The sequence below is a fragment of the Haemaphysalis longicornis genome, unplaced genomic scaffold, assembly GCF_048455015.1.
Source record: "Haemaphysalis longicornis isolate Haplotype H1 unplaced genomic scaffold, Haemaphysalis longicornis Haplotype H1 scaffold_7, whole genome shotgun sequence".
Taxonomy (NCBI): Eukaryota; Metazoa; Arthropoda; class Arachnida; order Ixodida; family Ixodidae; genus Haemaphysalis; species Haemaphysalis longicornis.
The window spans coordinates 117,907,988-117,926,265 of record NW_027526422.1 but is presented as its reverse complement, the minus strand read 5'-3'; the positions used below and the strand labels follow the sequence as shown (position 1 = coordinate 117,926,265).

Here is an 18,278-nt window from a genome sequence, read left to right as displayed (position 1 = left end):
ATAAATAAATAAATAAATAAATAAATAAATAAATAAATAAATAAATAAATAAATAAATAAATAAATAAATAAACTTCAAGAGGCGCAAGTTTGCCTCCGACGGGTTGAGAACCCTACGCATTCAACCTTGACCCATAAAATATTTATTGCCCTATTCGTTGCAGTATGCAAGGCTTCCTGTATACATGCTACCATTGCTATGTTATTGGTTTGAAACAAATTATGTAACCCTAATTTTACGCCTTTCCTTGCGTGAACACAAATGGATACAACTGCAGCCACCTGAAGCAGGGCGTCATTCGCGACGCGTCTAGAATTTTTTGAACGTAGTATGACATTAGAAGAAAATTAAGTTCTTTCGGACTATTGAGTGGTGTGGACGTACACTCATGAAAACAATATTAAAATAGAAAATGAAAGTACCTGTTCGCTCCTTCTTAGGATCAGCCCTGTGCAAGATCATCAGAAAATTTGATCGAGTAGAAAATGTCTTTGCAAGAAAAATGGGCAAAAAACTGGACATACTTTTTTGTGAAGGAGTTATATTAAATGCTCTTGAGTGTTTTGTTGAGAACCAAAACGCTTCGTAAAGGCATTCACGCCGGTTTTATATACATCAAAATTGGTCAAGCAACTGTTATAAAAATAGTTTGTGTAGTCATAGCATGAAAGTGTTCCGGAATATTGCCCTAAAAGAAATTGGCTAAAAGCGGCGCAATTTATCTCTCTGAAATTCAACCCACTAAAGTATGCGCCCTCTGCCGCGCCCCCCCCCCCCCTCCTCTTTCCCCGTTTATTACAGGTAAGCCGCCCCACAGAGGATATCAGGATCTGGACAATACATCTATTCAAGCTCTACAAAGAACTGAATATTTTCTGTGTTCGGCAGTAAAAGAGGCACAGCAATTAAAGGACCGACAATTTGTGAGCACTGTTTAATAAATGAATTTTGCTGTCAACTGAGGCTGGTAATTAAGCAAAGCTGCGCTGAAAGCTTGACGGCTGGTGCTTGCGCGCGAACTCACTTTGATGTGGCTGCATTGGACCCAAAATGCTGGGTTTGTGCTGCTTCTGCACTGCGCGAATGAGTCATCTGCTTGCGCGACATGCAGTGACCGGCCTCAGTACAGCTAACGTACTGTGGCTGAACTCCAATGCCCGTAGCACGGCCGTATTTCCGGTAGCTGTAGTCCGGCTGGAGTCCGACGACCGCATCTCGGCGGTCCTCCGGCGGACGTACTTCGGCCGTACACGGGTGGCTTTGGAATGGCCGGAGCCCTACGGCTGGAATCTGGCCGTATGACCGTAAGCCGGTCGACTGGCCGACGGACACTGGCCGTTGGACAGCCATCGGAGTACGGCCGTATACGGCCAAAAGGCCCACATTTGGACATGGGCCGAACATGGCTGCCGGAAAACGGCCGGACAGAAAATCACCGGCCAAAGTACACCGGCCTGTTTTAGGCCGAACAGTCCTGTGCTGCCTGGGGTAAACCTCTTCGGGCTGAATGAATTTGCACTGCGAGACACAGAGTAAATTGTTCTGCTGATCTAGAACCAGGATGCTGGTGTGCAGTTTTTCAAACGCGTGCACTGTTTGGCATACAAGCATAGCATATTCATTTTCTTGGTTTACACGCTGTAGAGGCAGCGGTTCGATTTGAGAACAATAAGCAAATATTCCACGTTGTTCTGGTATCCAACGCGAGCGTATGTGCAATTACCCGCCTTAGCAGTTTTTAATGGCAAGGCATCATTATTTATAGAAAACGAAACTTTAATTTTTCATTACAATGGCTTCACAGGCTAGCCAGAAGCTGCCCAACAAACAAGCAAATAATCTGTTCAAAAGAGCACAAAAATAGGCGCGGATATCTTTGAAGAAGCCCAAAACAATCCAGCCTTTCAGAAATGCCCCTACTTCTGAAACAAAACTGATAATTAGACAGGAAGCTCACCCAAATGCAATTGTGAAGCAAAAAGTAAGAAATAGTTGCAAAGCCAAAATATAAAAAGGTATCAATTAAAGCACCAATTCAGTCTCTTTTCCAGTTACGTACATGGGTGACCTGCATGTTTAAAGCACGTTTGACTGGTATTTTAATCAACATTTCACACGTTCATCGTCGCATATGTACAACTAATTGGGATTATTCTTAGCATCCATTTAGGTGAAACTATGTTGTTTTTTTAGTTAAAAGTCACGGAAGCTGCCTCGCAATTGGAGAATATCGCTTACGTGTGGGAAGCCCACCAACATGCGGTTGTTGCTTTTCTTTTCCATAACGCGATTTCACGGCATTCCTGTAGGGGAACACTCTCTGGCAACTACGGCGCTGCTGATGGGCCTGGCCACCAGTGCCATTGCAAACATAAGGGGCGAACTCCGTTTTTTTTGCTTCAAGCATATTTCACTAAAAGCATCTACATACCTACCTAGACCGTTATTCCCGTTTTCGACGAAGAACGCGGTAGTGAACATGACAGCACTACAATAAAAATATTTTTTAGAGTAAACGGAAATAATTCTGAATACATCGGAACGAATCAAACATTCTGCAAGCGATTCAGTTACAAAAAACAAATTCTCTTATATTAAGTGAAAGTTTTAACGCTGCAGTAAAATATTTATGCGTAGTCAATAAAGTTGAAACTATTTTTTCGAAAGAAAAACTGTTCTTAAGAAGGTATAATATTTTTTTTGGTATACATTTTTACTTGGTTTGACATAATGATATTCTAGGTTAGTCAGCCTTGCAATGGCGCTTATCACTGCGTAGTTGGGCTCCTTTGAGTTTATTTGGCGCCGCTCAGCCAGGTCAATTGTCTCGAGAGCCGGCAAGCAGTATTAATATAATATTTTCTTTACCCATGCTTATTCGCATTTGGTTTCCTTATTCTAGAAACACGAGACTGATTCGGCTGAATGCATGCGTGTTATTACATTAATTTCCCCATCAACAGCATTTGTGCACGCTTTTTTAAGGACAACATAAATGTGGAAGGAGGTAGAGACGGCCCCTCACGAAGAGTACCGAGCATGGATGCCTTTTTTGTTTAACACGCCATGGCTTTTTCATGGTAGTCGATTGTATGCTGAACATTCTTTGTGTTTTGGACGACATTTTTTGCGAAATATTCTTTTTTATTCGATGAACCTTCTAGAACCTTCTAGCAGCCGAAATTCGAGCAGGTGAAGAGTGCAGACAAGAACAATTACGAATAACAAAGCCAATTCATCTCCACGGGAAACGGACGAGATTGAGTATTCAAATGACGATTTGCATGCCTCCTCCAAGGTCTTCTTCTGTTGCTATTCAGCAGCTCGCAAGTAATGTCGCAACCATACTGAAAACTCTGTATAAAATCTGCGCCGCGAAATCACTAACCACCTTGCAGCCCCGCTTAAACCGGCTTGTTGCAGCGTCTCATCAAAATGGCATCTCTTCATCTGGCCCCACTTGGATGTCTGCTATTGGCAGCATCTGCCGCTGCCTACGTGTGCAGCGACTTCACTGGTAACCAGTGCTGTGCTGCCACCGTAAGTACCAATACCCTAAAGTTATTTTCTTTGCCGAAATGCGGTCATCGGCTAGTTTTGCTGGAGATATCCTAAATTTATTTGTCATGCAGAAAGCGCACACAAACATTACTTCTTAGCAACGCGCATTTTTGTGTGAGAATAATTGCTGTTTCGATACATGCGAGGCGTGAGCGCCTTTAAAAACTTATTAGCGACGCTGAGAAATACAATCACCGTGGTATATAGCGCAAGTCGATAATATTAATTGTCATTAGGGGCCCCAAAGGTGTCGTCAAAAAGTCCATTTTGTCTGTAGAACCAATCACGTTTGTTTTGTTTGCGTTATTTCTCTTTATACGTGGTCTTTCGTGCTTTAGTGTTTGCAAAAATGCTCGATCCATTCTAAAGGACTGCCAACCTGCAAAAGGGCGCTGGGTGTGGAATAGCCTATAAAGATTTTTCCCACTGCTATATAAATCCTTCTACAGGAGATTTCGAGGCGAAAAATGTGTTCAAATTGTTCTTCAGTATAGAACCTATTGTTTTACGGCATTTAGCCTAATTCTTGTTTTCGCAGAATGTGTTTCCAAACACTGTGATTTGCGTGCATTTTTTGACAGCGGTAGTGCGCGTCTGTCGTAGGATCTCTCTTCAAGGGACAAGGCTATTTTCTTATATTGTATTTGTTATATACAGTAGTAAAATAAATCTTACTTCTAAACCAATGCATAGTTCAGCGACAGCGACTTCACATAGAAAGCTTGGGGTTTGGACTGCTGCTTGTGTTTGCTTTTTTCAGGCCAGTACTTTACAACTTTTGTCAATTTTATCTCTCTGTGTCCTTTCTTTTCACCTTAGAATTCCGCTGCCTGCACCCTCAAAATTTGTATTAATCAGGGTTGAACGTCCCAATAGTGTATACACGACATCACTGTTAACTTGGCTTGGGAATTCTTTCTTGGGGAGCGCAGTTCAATGTAGGCACGGTAAACAGCAAGTGAATAGAGCTACACACACTATTATGTCACTACTATGGTTTATCTTTTTGAAACGTACTACTCTCGGGGCGCAAGAGCTTCGCTATTTGATTTTTGTAGACCTAGAGGAGGCGTAATTTGGCTTAACAAGACCGCTTTCTATCCAGTAGTTCTCGCGCTGCGCCATTCTTTCTTAATAAAAGTTTTTTTGTAACATGCTCATCAAAGAAAATTGTTTGACATAATCGTGAACTTTCCCTGAACAAACATTTTTTTAACGTTTTCATAAAATTCAGCGGTTTTAAATAGCTCGCGAGTATTTGAGGGACGCCATTTTACTTGACAAAACATAGCCCGAAACTGCGGTAAAACACACACTCTTCAGAAGGGGAGACGGAATGCAGGAGCGCGGACTATCAAATGTCAGTTTTTTTGAAACGGATGAGATACGGATGAAAGGGATTCACGGACAATGCTTTTTCTACTATAACCAACCAACTTCACAGCATACAATCTAGGTGCGAAGATTCTGAGAATAGGCTATGACGATCAAATCTGTTGTTTTTTGGTGTTGAAGACAAAGACAATGAGGACTGGAACAGCTCAGGCAAAAATTATTAAATTCTGCTCAGATAAACTAAAGATTAAAACCACTCCCGCTCACTTCGTACGTGTTCATAGGCTGGGTAAATTTTCTGCTGATAGACAGAGGCCCATAAGACTAAGCTAACTTGCTTTGAAGAGAAACATGGTATTCTCGGTTCGGCGTGCCAGCTGAATAGAACAACATTTACTATTGCTGAAGATGTTTCATTAGCAACGCGGCGAGTACGGAAAAGGCTGGTCGAGTTCGCCAAATCGCAAAAAACCCTGTCCCGTTGGCAGTCGATAAGCTACGCATTGGTAAGAAAACATTTGTATTTGACCCTACTTCCAACAATGTGGTGCAGTCGTCAATATAGCTAAAGAAATGTGCATCTCCATGGGCTCGAAATCAGCCGCAAGGATCTGACGTAGCACCATCACTAACGCTATCCTACACTAAGATTCGCAGCCTAATGCCGAAACGCGTGTAAATTCTCTCGCTAATAGATGTTAGTAACACAGATGTTCTCGCTCTCACAAAAACATGGTTACAATCAGAAAGAAATAGTGTGAAATTTTTTTTTATACTAACATTTACAATGTCTATCGACACGACCATGCCGACAAAAGAGGGTGCGCAGTGCTATTGGCAATCACAAAAACTACACCTTCATTCAGTATCGATAATAACAGTGAACTCTAAATCACCTGGGCCGCTTGCTTTACCCCTCTGGTCAAATATTGATAGGTGTGTGCTACCGCCCTCTGGACTTTTCAAATTCTTTCATTGAACCACTTGGCAACCGTCTCACAATTGCTACCCAGTGGTATAAGTTTTCTAATATTTACCTATTAGGTGACTTTAACTACCCCCTTATTTACTGCCTTAATCTATCATCGTCTTGCCGTACATCACTTGAATTTATCAGCCTTACGTTAGACTTTAATTTCTTCCAAGTTATTTCTGCACCTAGTAGGAGTTCTAATACTTTAGACCTTCTTTTACCTTGCTCCCCAGAAAACGTTGGAAACATTTTATTAATTATTGGCTTTAGCGACAGCAAAGTACTCCAACTACCTATTCATGTTCCATCAGCCTTCCATGGTTCCACAATAAAATAAATTTGGGGCTACAATAGCTAACTATTTGAATATGAACACCGAACTAAACGTTTTTTTTACGAAACTTTTTTACCTTTGTTGTCTAGCCGATGTGTCGAAGAAAACTGGAGGCTGTTCAGGAATAAAATGTCAGCGCTGATTGATAAATATGCTACATCAGTCTCAAGAAGTAATGATAAAACTAACCCTTGGTTTAATAGGCATTTTAAACGTTTGAGGAACAAAAAGAAACGCTTGTAATTGAATGCAAAGCGTGCTTCTAGCCCAAGCTCTTAAGCGAAATATAAAGAGTATCTGAAGAACTACACGTCTGCTATCACCGCTGCTACGCACAAATATTTTCATTGCAACTTGCCGTTACTTCTGAAATCTAATCCGAGGAAGTTTTGGGGCACAATTGTACCTCGTAAAGCCGATAATAACATTTCTTTAGTAAGGGACAATCAAATGCTTTTATAATCGATGAGTGCACGTCAGCTTTTATTACGTATCTTGCATATTTTTTTCACGCGAAAACATCATTTCAACATCCCCATAGTTCAAGACTTTGACTGGTCATTCATGGAACCCATCGTCATCACAGTTCAAGGAATCGGATCACTAATTACTAACCTCAAAACTTCAACTTCCGCTGGCATATATGGTATAAATTCTAAGATCTTAAAAATACGATATTCATTTCAAGTCAGATTCTTTTTCACATCTTTCGGCAATCTTTATCATCCGGACAGCTACCCAAGGACTGGAAAACTGCTAAAGTGGTTCGGGTACTTAAAAGTGGCGATAAACTTCCCCAGAAAGCTATCGCCCCATTTCACTGAATTGCATTTGTTGCGAGCTTCTCGAGCACATCATCGCCTCCCATATTTACAACCACCTCGAGTCTAAGAATTTCTTGTTCACTAATCAAAACTGGTTTAGAAAAGGCTTGTCATGTGACACTCAACTATGAATTAACGACTGACTTGCACTTGAACATGGATAACAATTTACAAGCCGATTGCATTTTTTTAAACTACTCTAACGATTTTGGTCGCATCCCTCACTGCCACCTTATCTCTAAATTATCATACCTTCAATTAGATTCCGTTGCACATTCATGGCTCCGTAACGTTTTGTCCTTACGCCAGCAATTTACAATAGTCAAAAGCTTCAGCTGCCCCTTCACTGACGTCACATCGTGCTTCCCTCAAGGTAGTGTTTTTGGCCCTTTGCTCTTTCTAACATACATTAATGACTTACCCACTAATATGTCGTCTTCCATGCATTCGGCTTTTTGCAGATGATTGCATTATTAATCGTCCCATTACATGCAGGTGTAACTGTATGCCATTTTTATTTTTTTTTCTGGTCAACCTTCCCGTTTTACAGCTCTGTTGATCCCTATAGTTTTGGTTGGCGGTGGCTTTGTGTCCTTCCAGCCGGATTTCCTCAGTGCGCTAGACTAGCTTTTATGCAGTACTATACGCTTGGCTCAATATTGTCGGCCTTCTTTTCTAGGTGTTTTCTACCTTCAGAAGCGGCTATTTAACCGCTAGCACTGGCTATGAACCACAATTCGCTGTGCCCACCTACCTCAGGAAGCTTGGCGGAATCCGTAATGGCGTGGTGCAGATGGAAATTTACACACAATGGTAAGAGGGCCGTGTTTGTTCCGATGCTCTGCTTCCTTAACAAATTTAACCGGATTTTTCATGATTATTATACCGAATTATATTGGATCTTTCTGGTCAGCCTGTTCTGACAAAACCATCAAGGCTTACAAGGAACGGTCTTTCCCCGCCGGGGTGGCTTAATGGGTAAAGAGTTGGGCTCCTGAGCGTTTGCACGTGGTTTTGTCCTGGCGGCAGTTTCTGCTTCTGAGAAGGCGGTGAAACGTGTAACCGCCCATGTGTTAAAATATTTAAAACGGTACAGATACCCAGTGACCAAAATTAATCCTTAGCTCTCCTCTAAGGCAAGGCTCATTGCCCATGTCTAGCTTCAGTGCGTTATACCTCGAACATTTTTACTAGTCTTCACCTATCAAGCATAGCTTTTAAGGTTACCAGGAAGGGTGACGATGCTGATAGGTTTTCACGTAAAGCCACTGCGGATTTCCAGCTGGTCAAGTGTGTAGTTTTTCGCAAGCCTCCCGCGAATACAAAACCGCCTTTATGTAGTCAGCGTTAGTTTTTGTCTTCTTTTGCTCTCTGTGAAACATGAGTGTGTAATTATAAAATACGTAACAAGAATTTAAACGGCAATGCTTCTTTCATTTCATTTCGCCCTCCGCGAACGTTTTTACGCGTAAAGGGATGCAGCCTAAGAGGCAAGGCATGGACTCGGTCATTGCTGTAATGACGAGTTTAAGCAAAATATCATCTTAGTACCAAAGCATAATTCGGCCTCACATGCGTGGTACTGTACAGAATGTGCCGGCGGTTAACTGCTCAAGGCAGGAACACGCGGGAAGGCTAGCTAGAGTAAATGGCCGGAAACAGCCATTGGACATGCCTCCCCATTGTAGTCCCCTTCAGACGGCCTCCTTTAAATGACGAATGCAGGTCGGCACACGTCTTCCTCTAATCTATTTCATTCTGTGTTATGATGTAAAGGCCGCCCTGATGACACAACAACGATAAGCGACAAGCCCTATTGCTCAAGTAATAAAAAGGGCATAAACATTCCGGTTTGTGATTACAGGGGCCGCAATCCCGTGACTATCGGCCTTACTGGACGTTCCGATCACTACCGCCTCGTCTTCGGAAGCGGTGAGCTTTCTTCATGCACAGATACTCCTGTTTTCTAGTTTCATAATTGAAATCAATGCTGTTGCTTTGGGAAGACAACTATACACAGCTTTGTTTGGAGTTGCAAGCCCCGCTCGGTGAAAAAAAATCGGGAATGTTGCACTGGTATTTTTTTTATTAGGCCGTCCGAGGTTTCTTTCGTAGGGTGAAACATTGACACTTCTGTAGGTAATACTCCGCTGACGTTTCAGGCACATTAAAGTACCGATAATTTAGTTATCATTGCATATAAGAACCATGAAATGTTATCATTCTCTTTCATAATAATATGCTTCTGTTTCACCCAACTTTTCCTTGCCACCAGCAGTACCTTTCAAGTGAGGCAGTCGTTTTGCTTTAGTTGGTTGAAGAATATGCGGGATAATTTTCTTCCCAAAGTTTATTTCTCCTGAAGGACGATGTTTATTCGTTTATACAGCGAGAAAAAAATGCAAAGCGATAAGTGTGTTTAGGTTTTGGTAGCCACGGCTGCCGTATTTGTGAGTGGTGAAGCTGCAAAGATTACTAAGCAATACCCCTGTTCTGCTCTCCGCCCAATTTGAGGAAAGACCCATAGCTACTCAGTAAAAAAACACTGCGCCAAAAAATGGCCGAAAAATCCCAAATAAGCAGCACAAGCAAGGTTAAATGCAGTCTAAAACGATACATCCTCTCCTATCAATTGTTCACCATTGTTCCAAAAACAAAATACTTCTACCCTAGCCAATATTCCACCGTCGCGTCCTGCCTCTGAAATTGGCACAGCTGTGGGACCTCTGTGTTCAGAGTGTGTGCATGTACATTTCCCAGCATGGTTGCCATCTTCACTAAGAATCCCACTTCACCTCACCTGTAACGACAGGTTATTTTCGCTACTCTTAGTGGTTTACTTCTCTAAAATCCGGGGATTGGCTGGCTGAAGCAAGCAAGATGAGGTCCAAAAGTGGCACCGTGGGGCTGAAGAAAGGAAGAGTTCGAAAAACCTGAAATGCTTAACGTGCGCCGAAATGTGACCGACAGGTACTTGTTTAGCACATCTAAAAATAAAACGACCGGTGCGACTGAGAGATAACTTTTCTGTTCGTGTCCAGCAGCAGGCGTGCCAGGAGCTGGGATGCTGCGGCCACTGAAAAACATTTTTTTTGTTGCAATCTTTTATTGTAGCCACACAAAGTACGCATGAAACTGTAAACAAGATGATGAGACAACCATTTCCTGAGCATCCCTCAATCCGCATTGGTTCTTATCACTCAGCAATAAAATTAAACTTAGGATAATACAATCGAAAGCGGATAACAAGGGCTCTAGAAAAGGATGAATGCATCTTTTTCAATTTCTGTGATAATGTATAAAAGCAAAAGAACACCAGACAGCTGTGGCACAATTCTTGGTTCGGCATTGCTTTTGTCGAGAGAAAGATGTCAAACACTGGCCGCGTACCGCTTTCTTCCCTTCAAATGTAATGTAAAGGCGACAACGTTGTTCCACGCTGTCCTCTCCTCCCACATCTCAAGCTATTCTCGTGCCCTTTCTTTCCCCCCTAATAGGTGGAATGAAATTTTGGCATTGAATTCATTTTTCTATCTGCTTTCGCACTGTTCGCCCGCAATCCGTTGGCGCCATCTTATTTGTAATTTTTTCTAATACTCTGGGACCCAAATGTTTATATTCCTTTTTTTATCTCACCTTTTTATCTCTCTTAAATTTGCTCCCCCCACAAAAGCAATAATTTGCCTATTTTAATTAAATGAGTGGTACTACTGTCACTAACGTACTTGCGGGTCGACAAAAATATGCCCAATTTTTCCCTTTTTGCTAAAGATCTCTACGATGTAGACCACCAGCTTCAAGAGTTCTGAACGGAAATCTATGCACGTACTTCTTATTCAAGAATCTATTCAAACTTTAGTCGCGTGGTTGGCTAAACTGCAGACCATCAGCAAAAAAACAGGATAGGAGAAATAGATTGGGCCTGTAGACAGCTGAAAAGATATTAGGGTATTTAAATGAAGTTTTACTAGGAAGAACTATACAAATGGCCTGACTATTGCATTCAAATTAAAATAGTACACGTATAAAGATTATTGGCAGAATTTTGCCGCCTGATACATTAGTAGAGGCCGCTGTTGGCGTTTAAAAAAATATCCCGTCGTTTGTTTGTTTTTATTTACAGAGCCCTACAACGTGCAAGCCCTCCGAATCCCATTCGCTGAGTACGGAAGCTGCTACGTCGCCCAGTTTGACGATGATCGCTATGGTGAGGTCTATTTACGAATCCTAGAAATGCGCAAACCCCTGAAGACATCTCCTGGATGTAATCAGAACACGCACACTAGTTTCGCACCGCTGGGTAATGGGATACTGCCAGGAGTACATGAGCGGCCAGAGAAACTGAACGCCGCATTAGTTGATTCTGAATCTTCGCGAAAGAACAAAATGCCGAAAAACAGCACACGAAACCGCAAAATAGCAAATGCTGTGCTCAACGTCACTACTAGCATTTTTTCCAGATTATAATATGGTGGCCAGACACGTAAAACGTTTTTGTAGAAGTGCAGCTCCTCTATCGGCCCACAGCACTTCAGCATTGAAAGGCACCCGTACGCTGTGTAGCAGCCTAATTAGGGGATCTAGCGCGAATATCATCCACTCTCAAATTTTCCACTGCGTCAGCGACATTACCGAAGCAAGTGGGCCATATCTCGCCGTTTATACGCCATTTCATTTATAGCAAAATATTTTGCCTAGATGACAGTTCACCGCTTTGAAAAAGTCAAGGGCGTTAGTGTGCAGAAGACGGAATATTGTGAAAAAGTAGCGTACGTCTCCACTATAACTTGTTTCTTTAATACATAATCATACTTATTAGCTATTTTTTGGGTTTTCAAAGACATGCGGCACGGCAAAACTTTCAGGTTACAGGCACGTGTTTTTGTGTTTTTTTCTTTGCGCTGCTTTCCCACCGTGTATTCTATTTAACGGGAACACATGACTACCTATACGGTTTACTTTAGCGCAGTTTCTTAAAGTTTCGCACGATAAAGGCTTGCGAGCTTGTGTCTGTGACAGCGACCACGTTTTATGCGTAGGCTTCCCGTCCTGAGTCTCTTGTTTCAACATTTCCGAAACTGATATACCTTTCATTTTCTTTATTGAGCCAAAGCGTAGCCTTCCGGACGCGGGGGCCCACAAGCGAAGGCAACAGCATTTGTTGCAACCGTGCTTCAAAATATTCCCGTCCGAGGCTTTGAGAACACCGAAAACACTCAGAGGGGCAATATTTGCAAGGCCCCAGATCCATAACCAATAGAACAAAGGTTCTATTTCTCCTGGCAACGTTGTTTTTCACAAACCCTAAAGACGTTTAGCACACGCAACGGGGAATTTCACATTCTAGGCTAGTGCTGTTTCTTCGCTCATCAGATATATAAAGGAAACGTTGACTAATTATTTTTTCAGGCTGTCGTCTCTTTGTCAGCGAGAATGCCTCTCACCGTGCGGTGAATCGCTGCTTGCGAGGACTCGCCAGGGTGTGCCCCGGACCCCTCATCACCACCTGGAACCAGCAGTGCGTCCGTGGCTGCAGCGGGTACCACAACTATCTCCAGCGGGGTTTCTTGCTGCTGCCCCAGCAATCGCCGGTATTTGAGCAGCAGCAGCAGCAGCAGCAGCTGGAGCAGGTACAACAGCAACAGATCGTTGCATAAATTTTTGTGCTGACCTAAACGCACCCGAAACTCCTTAATAAATACTGGGCCTGTCTCTGGATGCGTGCCAATAAATAGGTGCGGCAACCACATGTTCTGTTGGTCTATTTCATAAAGCGAAGACGTTTCTGATACTCCCGAGTCGAATATTTCACGTAGACGTCGCTTAAGAAGCCTGTAACATTCATAGACTGCTGCAGGTATAAAGTAATATTGAGAAAAAAGGAAGTAAGCTCACCCTTCCATGAAGGAAGGGGTCAGCTACCTTGAAGGAAGCTCACACTGACGAGTATGATTTGAAGGTAGTGAAACTGTATTCAACCTTCACGACCATAACGAAGGTTAAAGTCCCCGACTGCAGCCACTTTACTTCTTCGCTGCAGCAATGACTTTTACCCTATGATTGTTGCTACAAGTGTGCGCTTCCTTCATTTTGTTGGAAGTGATAATCATTGGACATCACCTTCGAGAGACGTACGCTATGACGTTTTTTTTTGCGTTCCGAGCAAATGTTGCTATGCATCGGCCAACGCTCGAGAATTTTGGTTTGGAAAATCTTGGCCAGTCCCCTAACTTGGCATTCTTGGCTTACCAAACATGCTCCGGGGACGCCGTGCTATCGCCGTGAGGCACGGCCACACGAGCGCTCAATATTTTCTTGGATTTGTTAGCTTCCGGGCGGACGCCGCGAGCACCGCGCTCACATGCGGGCGCTCGGCAATTTCTTGGTGTTTTTTTAGTGGAGACACAAAAAATTACTATTTGCTAAACAGCTGCGCTGCTAAAATTTCGCATGGTAGGTCAGTATTGCAAGCCCCAGGTGCATTGATATATTGAAGTTCACATTATTAAAAAAACGTTTTCTCGTCTCCAAAAGGCAAAAACTGGGGCCCTCTGTTAATGTCTTTGGAACAAACCACTTGTTCCCGCGCACACGCGTGCATGAATGAATTGAGTCACCTTCTGCAAAGTACTCTTGAGTCACCTCCTGCAACGTACTCTCGGCTTAAGAAGAAGCCTGCCTGCTGTTATCGCATTAAGAATTGTATTTCGATGTTTTGGTCTTTGGAAATTATTTGTTCACAAATCTAAACTATGTGTAAACATGCACAAAGCCTTATCTAGTACCCCATTGCGATAGAACCTGCAACAAGGCGATCTTTCAAATTCCTCGTAGTCTACACAAACGGGGCAGTAAAAACACTAGTGTTCCACATAAAAACCTCCAATTAAACCCTTCGTAAAACACCTGGCTGGTGCGGACGTAAGGAATGCATGCTTCACCACTTGCATTGAATATATCTTCCCTGAAGTGCCCTTCGGAATACAAGGATAGGAATATAAAGAGCAGAAAGAGAATAAGGGGGCATATACTAGCCAGGGTGGCAGAAAGTTGTCACATTTCGCATTTGTGCGCAGGCTAGCTGTCCTGTCGAGAGGCAGGACGTAGTTCTACGCAAACACTTTTGGATCCAGACGCACGATGACAGCGTGTTTAGCAGCACAACGCATCTATTACTTTTGCCATATACGTTATTTACACGCCTCTGTGGGGGCGTTTCTATGCTTACGCCCCCTGCTTTCTGTTTTTCTGTCTCCTGTTAAAGTCGCTCGTCAAAGAATGCGACACACTGTGCACCTGCGGTTTTCATTACACGTGAAGAGAGCTGGAGCGCGCAGAAAGGTAGAACGACTGCCTATATCCACTCGCCGTGGTCAACCAGAAACGTACGGAATACTGTTCCCGTCAGCCTTTTTACCCATCAGCCTGAATTCATAAACCTAAGCAAATAAGAAAAATTGCAGTAAACACCACACACGAAAATATTATTTCCCACACAAAAGATCAGTTCAAACTAGTCCTCATTTTAAAGATGATAAGACATTTTATTATCCAAACCTTCAAAAATCCAGCCTATGCCCTTAAAGTACTCGGCAAATAGTGTTAGATTGGGAATGTTTAACAAGTAAACCACTTTGAAATACTTTTTCCAGAGGTCTGTATAATCTCGCCTGGAAGCGCGTAAAATTAACAACTAGATAAAATTCTTATGTGCTTGCTTAAACCCTGCCAATCCCGTTGACATTTCTCTCTATAAAAGCACACTACAATACACATCGCACAGTTTCGTATTCGAATACCTTAACACGAGCGGTGTAGTGCTTGTCTACAACGAGTGGCAACGTGTTCAACAAACCTCAATATTGGCTTCACGGTGCTGACTTGAGGAATACATTTCTTCACTTCTCTACCGACCACATACCATAGGTCGGCGACACAGAAAGAAATCACCCAAAGTGAATCCCTTTTTATCGTTTACGCTGTACTGACTCAACGTCAGCCTCAAAAGGCTCATCTCTACTCAAATTCTCTCGTACCCAATCATCGCGAAATCATTTTTAATCGGATTCACGTGTACTCAAACTCATCTGTACTCGCTTTAGCTCGTACTCAGTCTGTACTCACGAGTAGTACTCATACTTAATCTGTAGTCACGAGTATTCGTATTCAATCTGCACCCGCATTTACTCGTATTCAAAACTGTTTCTACGAATTAACAAAGGTGCAAAGCGTAGCTGTGATTCTGCACTTGCTTCGCTTAAACGTGAAATATTAAAGAAGAGTGTGACGATTGCCGCGCCTTTCTCATGTAGTTACAAACGCGCACTATTAACGTAAATTAACCAATTTCAGCATTTTATCACTAAAATGTATTTCTTATCTAGATGGGGTTGCTTTATTCCAAAGGGGGATGGGAGCACGGCCGTGTACACCGCCTTTTAGGCGCAAGCTCTGCGCGAACTTTCAACTTTCACGGAGTCTGGCTGACATCGCGTCTGTTTTGTCTTTCTCCAACATTGGAGCCAAGGGTGCTGGCACTGTGATAGGTAAGGAAAAGGAGGTGAAGGCCAACAGCACTCGGCGTCCCTTAGTGGAGGCCAGAAAAAGCGCATATTGGGCACCTTGTGCCGGCGGTAGTCATAGATTTTATTTTCGGGGCGAACCACCTTAGGGACTCGGCCTACCGGCGTCTCATATAGTCACTGTACTAAAACACCGGACGCTCGTTTTCCAGTGCCTCGCGCTTAAATTTTCCTCTCCATGGTAAAGAACGCATACTAAGAGAGCACGCCGGGTCACTATTTTCAACGCCTGCGATAGCACGCTTCATGCTTCAAAGACACAAGATATTTATATTAACGCTTTACAAGTCTACCCCTACGAGTTAATATCCGTAGGAAAACCTCAAGGCGCCTAGCCCTTTGACGCTAAGCGCTCAGCATCGAAACCGCTTTATACACTTCATAACTTCCAAACCGCATCATGCGTCACAACCACATCTTCGAAATCATGTCATACCCTTAAACGCCCGCGCTTCGCTCCTCCCCAGATTTCAAGTTAGTGGAAATGGCCGGGTTTCTTGATTTAACCCTCGCACTCGCGGGTCCGCCGGAGCAATACTGCGGCGCAGCGAAGAGAAAGAAAAGTGCCGTTTTCATGTCTCGCTCTGCCATTTTTTTCAAACGATAAAACGATAGTTCTTGGGCTGACTGAACGCAAACATTTTGGTCTCTTTGTATGTCTGTTTGCCGGTCTGTCTGTAACACGGGTGAGCCACCCGGCCAAAGTAAAACTACACAATACGTTTATATACCCACAGTCAAATCTAAACGTCTAAGTCCAGTGTCAATGTTAATACTTGCCAACATTGTTGAACCAGAGCAAAACAATATGCAAATATGAGGTAGAAAATCAGTACCAAAGCGATATTTGCAGTGTTCTTTTATAACCAATCTATTCATCCTTAATTAAGAACGGGAGAAAGAATAAGCTTTATTTAAGAGGCGTTCATTACGAACTCCACAATATATAAAGGTGGTTCGCTCTTCACAGGAATTCAGAAGACATTCTGCATCCGCTGCATAAAAAAATCACTCCGTTGACCGTGGTCGCCCACGCAACTGTAGCTTCTACCGGAATTTTGAAAAATCAATTGGAAACAGCCCCGAAAGGTTCCAGTGATGTTTCACATTCCGCTTGGAACACACGTGGAGTGGCAACATCGTTCTAGAAACGTTGAAGTAGGGTGCCTCGATTCCCGCGCGTCTCCGCCTTTCGGCAGCGCTGGCATCCTGGCACCCGGCGTGGGGCAGGGGAATGCGGTAAATTTAAATCCGGTTGAGCAAAAATCCAGCTTGTTTACTTTGGCAGGAGCGAGCCGGGAAAGGAACAGCAGGAGAGGTGAACGGCAAACAGAAAAGAGGCTTTTACTTGGCGAATGTTGACAAAGGCTATCGTCGTTCTTCGACTTTTGTGACGAAAGAAGCAGATCCGCTGCCTTTTTTTTTGTTTTACTTTCCGTACATGCGGTTGGCGACTTTTGAATCGTTGTGCTCTTCTATGTCCAAATAGATGATGCACTGTCGACACTGGTAACTTTAAAACGCGGACAGTTTTCAACGAAGCATATATGGCTCCCGTTTCATGTATATTGCATGTAACAGAACATACGCTCGCGAGGATACACGTTGGAAGCGAACGTTCCGGTGTGTGTGCTATAATTATACACGCTGACCGCCAAAGTAGCACCCTGTTCAAAAGATGAATTGAACCTGAACCGTAAACACCTCATCACTTTACTACGCGTCTTGAGTAGATTGGTTAACAATAGGCACAATTTCCAAAATGAAAACATGCCTTAGACGTGACCGTAAACCTTATCCGCCTCGCAACTCCCATATGCATTCGGAACACAATTGTTATGATTTTGCACCATTTTAGTGATCTTTGACGTCAAAATGTATGCGCCTTTATGTATGTAACTTCCGTATGGGTGACGATATCCAACCCTTTTAGAGAATTAAAATTTCTCATACCTTTCACGAACAATTTGTGTTACCTGTATGTCGTATGTTAAAAGGCTTCGATGCTCATCTACGTTTACAGAGTGGAATGGCTCATTTTTTGCAAAAAGCCGCGTATACTATGTTACACACTCTCGGCCTTACTTGCGTCACAATTAAATTGGCCTTTGAAGGCCAACAATATTGAAAAACCCTTTGCGGTAATTCTTGTGATGCATAGGTAACTAATATCAAGATAATTGTCAATAACATATTCTGCTTCAACGGCTACCTGCCGTGGCCGTAGCAGGTAGCAAAGGTCTGCGTTTTTCGAGACACGGAAGCTGGAATTCCGCTTCGTGACGATGTGCTTGATGCGGGTAATGACGCTCACAGAAACGGCTGAGCGAGAACTTTTCTAAACTATCCATATTTGACGCGCAAGAGCCGAATTATTGGGTCCGTTATTAACGCCCACAAAGTGTCAATCAGCCGCATTAGAGATGGTTTCAGTACTTGCAGAAGTGTTTGTGGCACAAAAAACATACACCACTTTCTTCGGAAGCATTTTAGGACTCGTTTAATAACTTCAATTCCAATAGCTTGCATTAAGTCGCGTGCTCTCGCTCACTTCCCTCGTACTGGTACCCTCGTTTGTACGCATTCAACCCGTAGCTACGTTCTTCTATTCACAGCGCCGGTGCGGAGTGGAATCACTCTTCGCAATTTCGTATACAATCGGCTAAAT

At 43.0% G+C, this 18,278-nt stretch overlaps 1 protein-coding gene across 1 annotated transcript; it reads left to right on the top strand.

Annotated features, from left to right (window-relative positions):
- The first annotated feature begins 3,381 nt into the window (after positions 1 to 3,381).
- On the top strand, positions 3,382 to 12,775 carry LOC144146873 (uncharacterized). Its single transcript, XM_077678834.1, has 5 exons — positions 3,382 to 3,541; positions 7,708 to 7,841; positions 8,893 to 8,960; positions 11,152 to 11,235; positions 12,438 to 12,775. Exons 1-5 carry the CDS (start codon positions 3,437 to 3,439, stop codon positions 12,683 to 12,685), a joined length of 639 nt encoding a protein of 212 aa, XP_077534960.1. The 5' UTR covers positions 3,382 to 3,436; the 3' UTR covers positions 12,686 to 12,775.
- Positions 12,776 to 18,278: the final 5,503 nt, after the last annotated feature.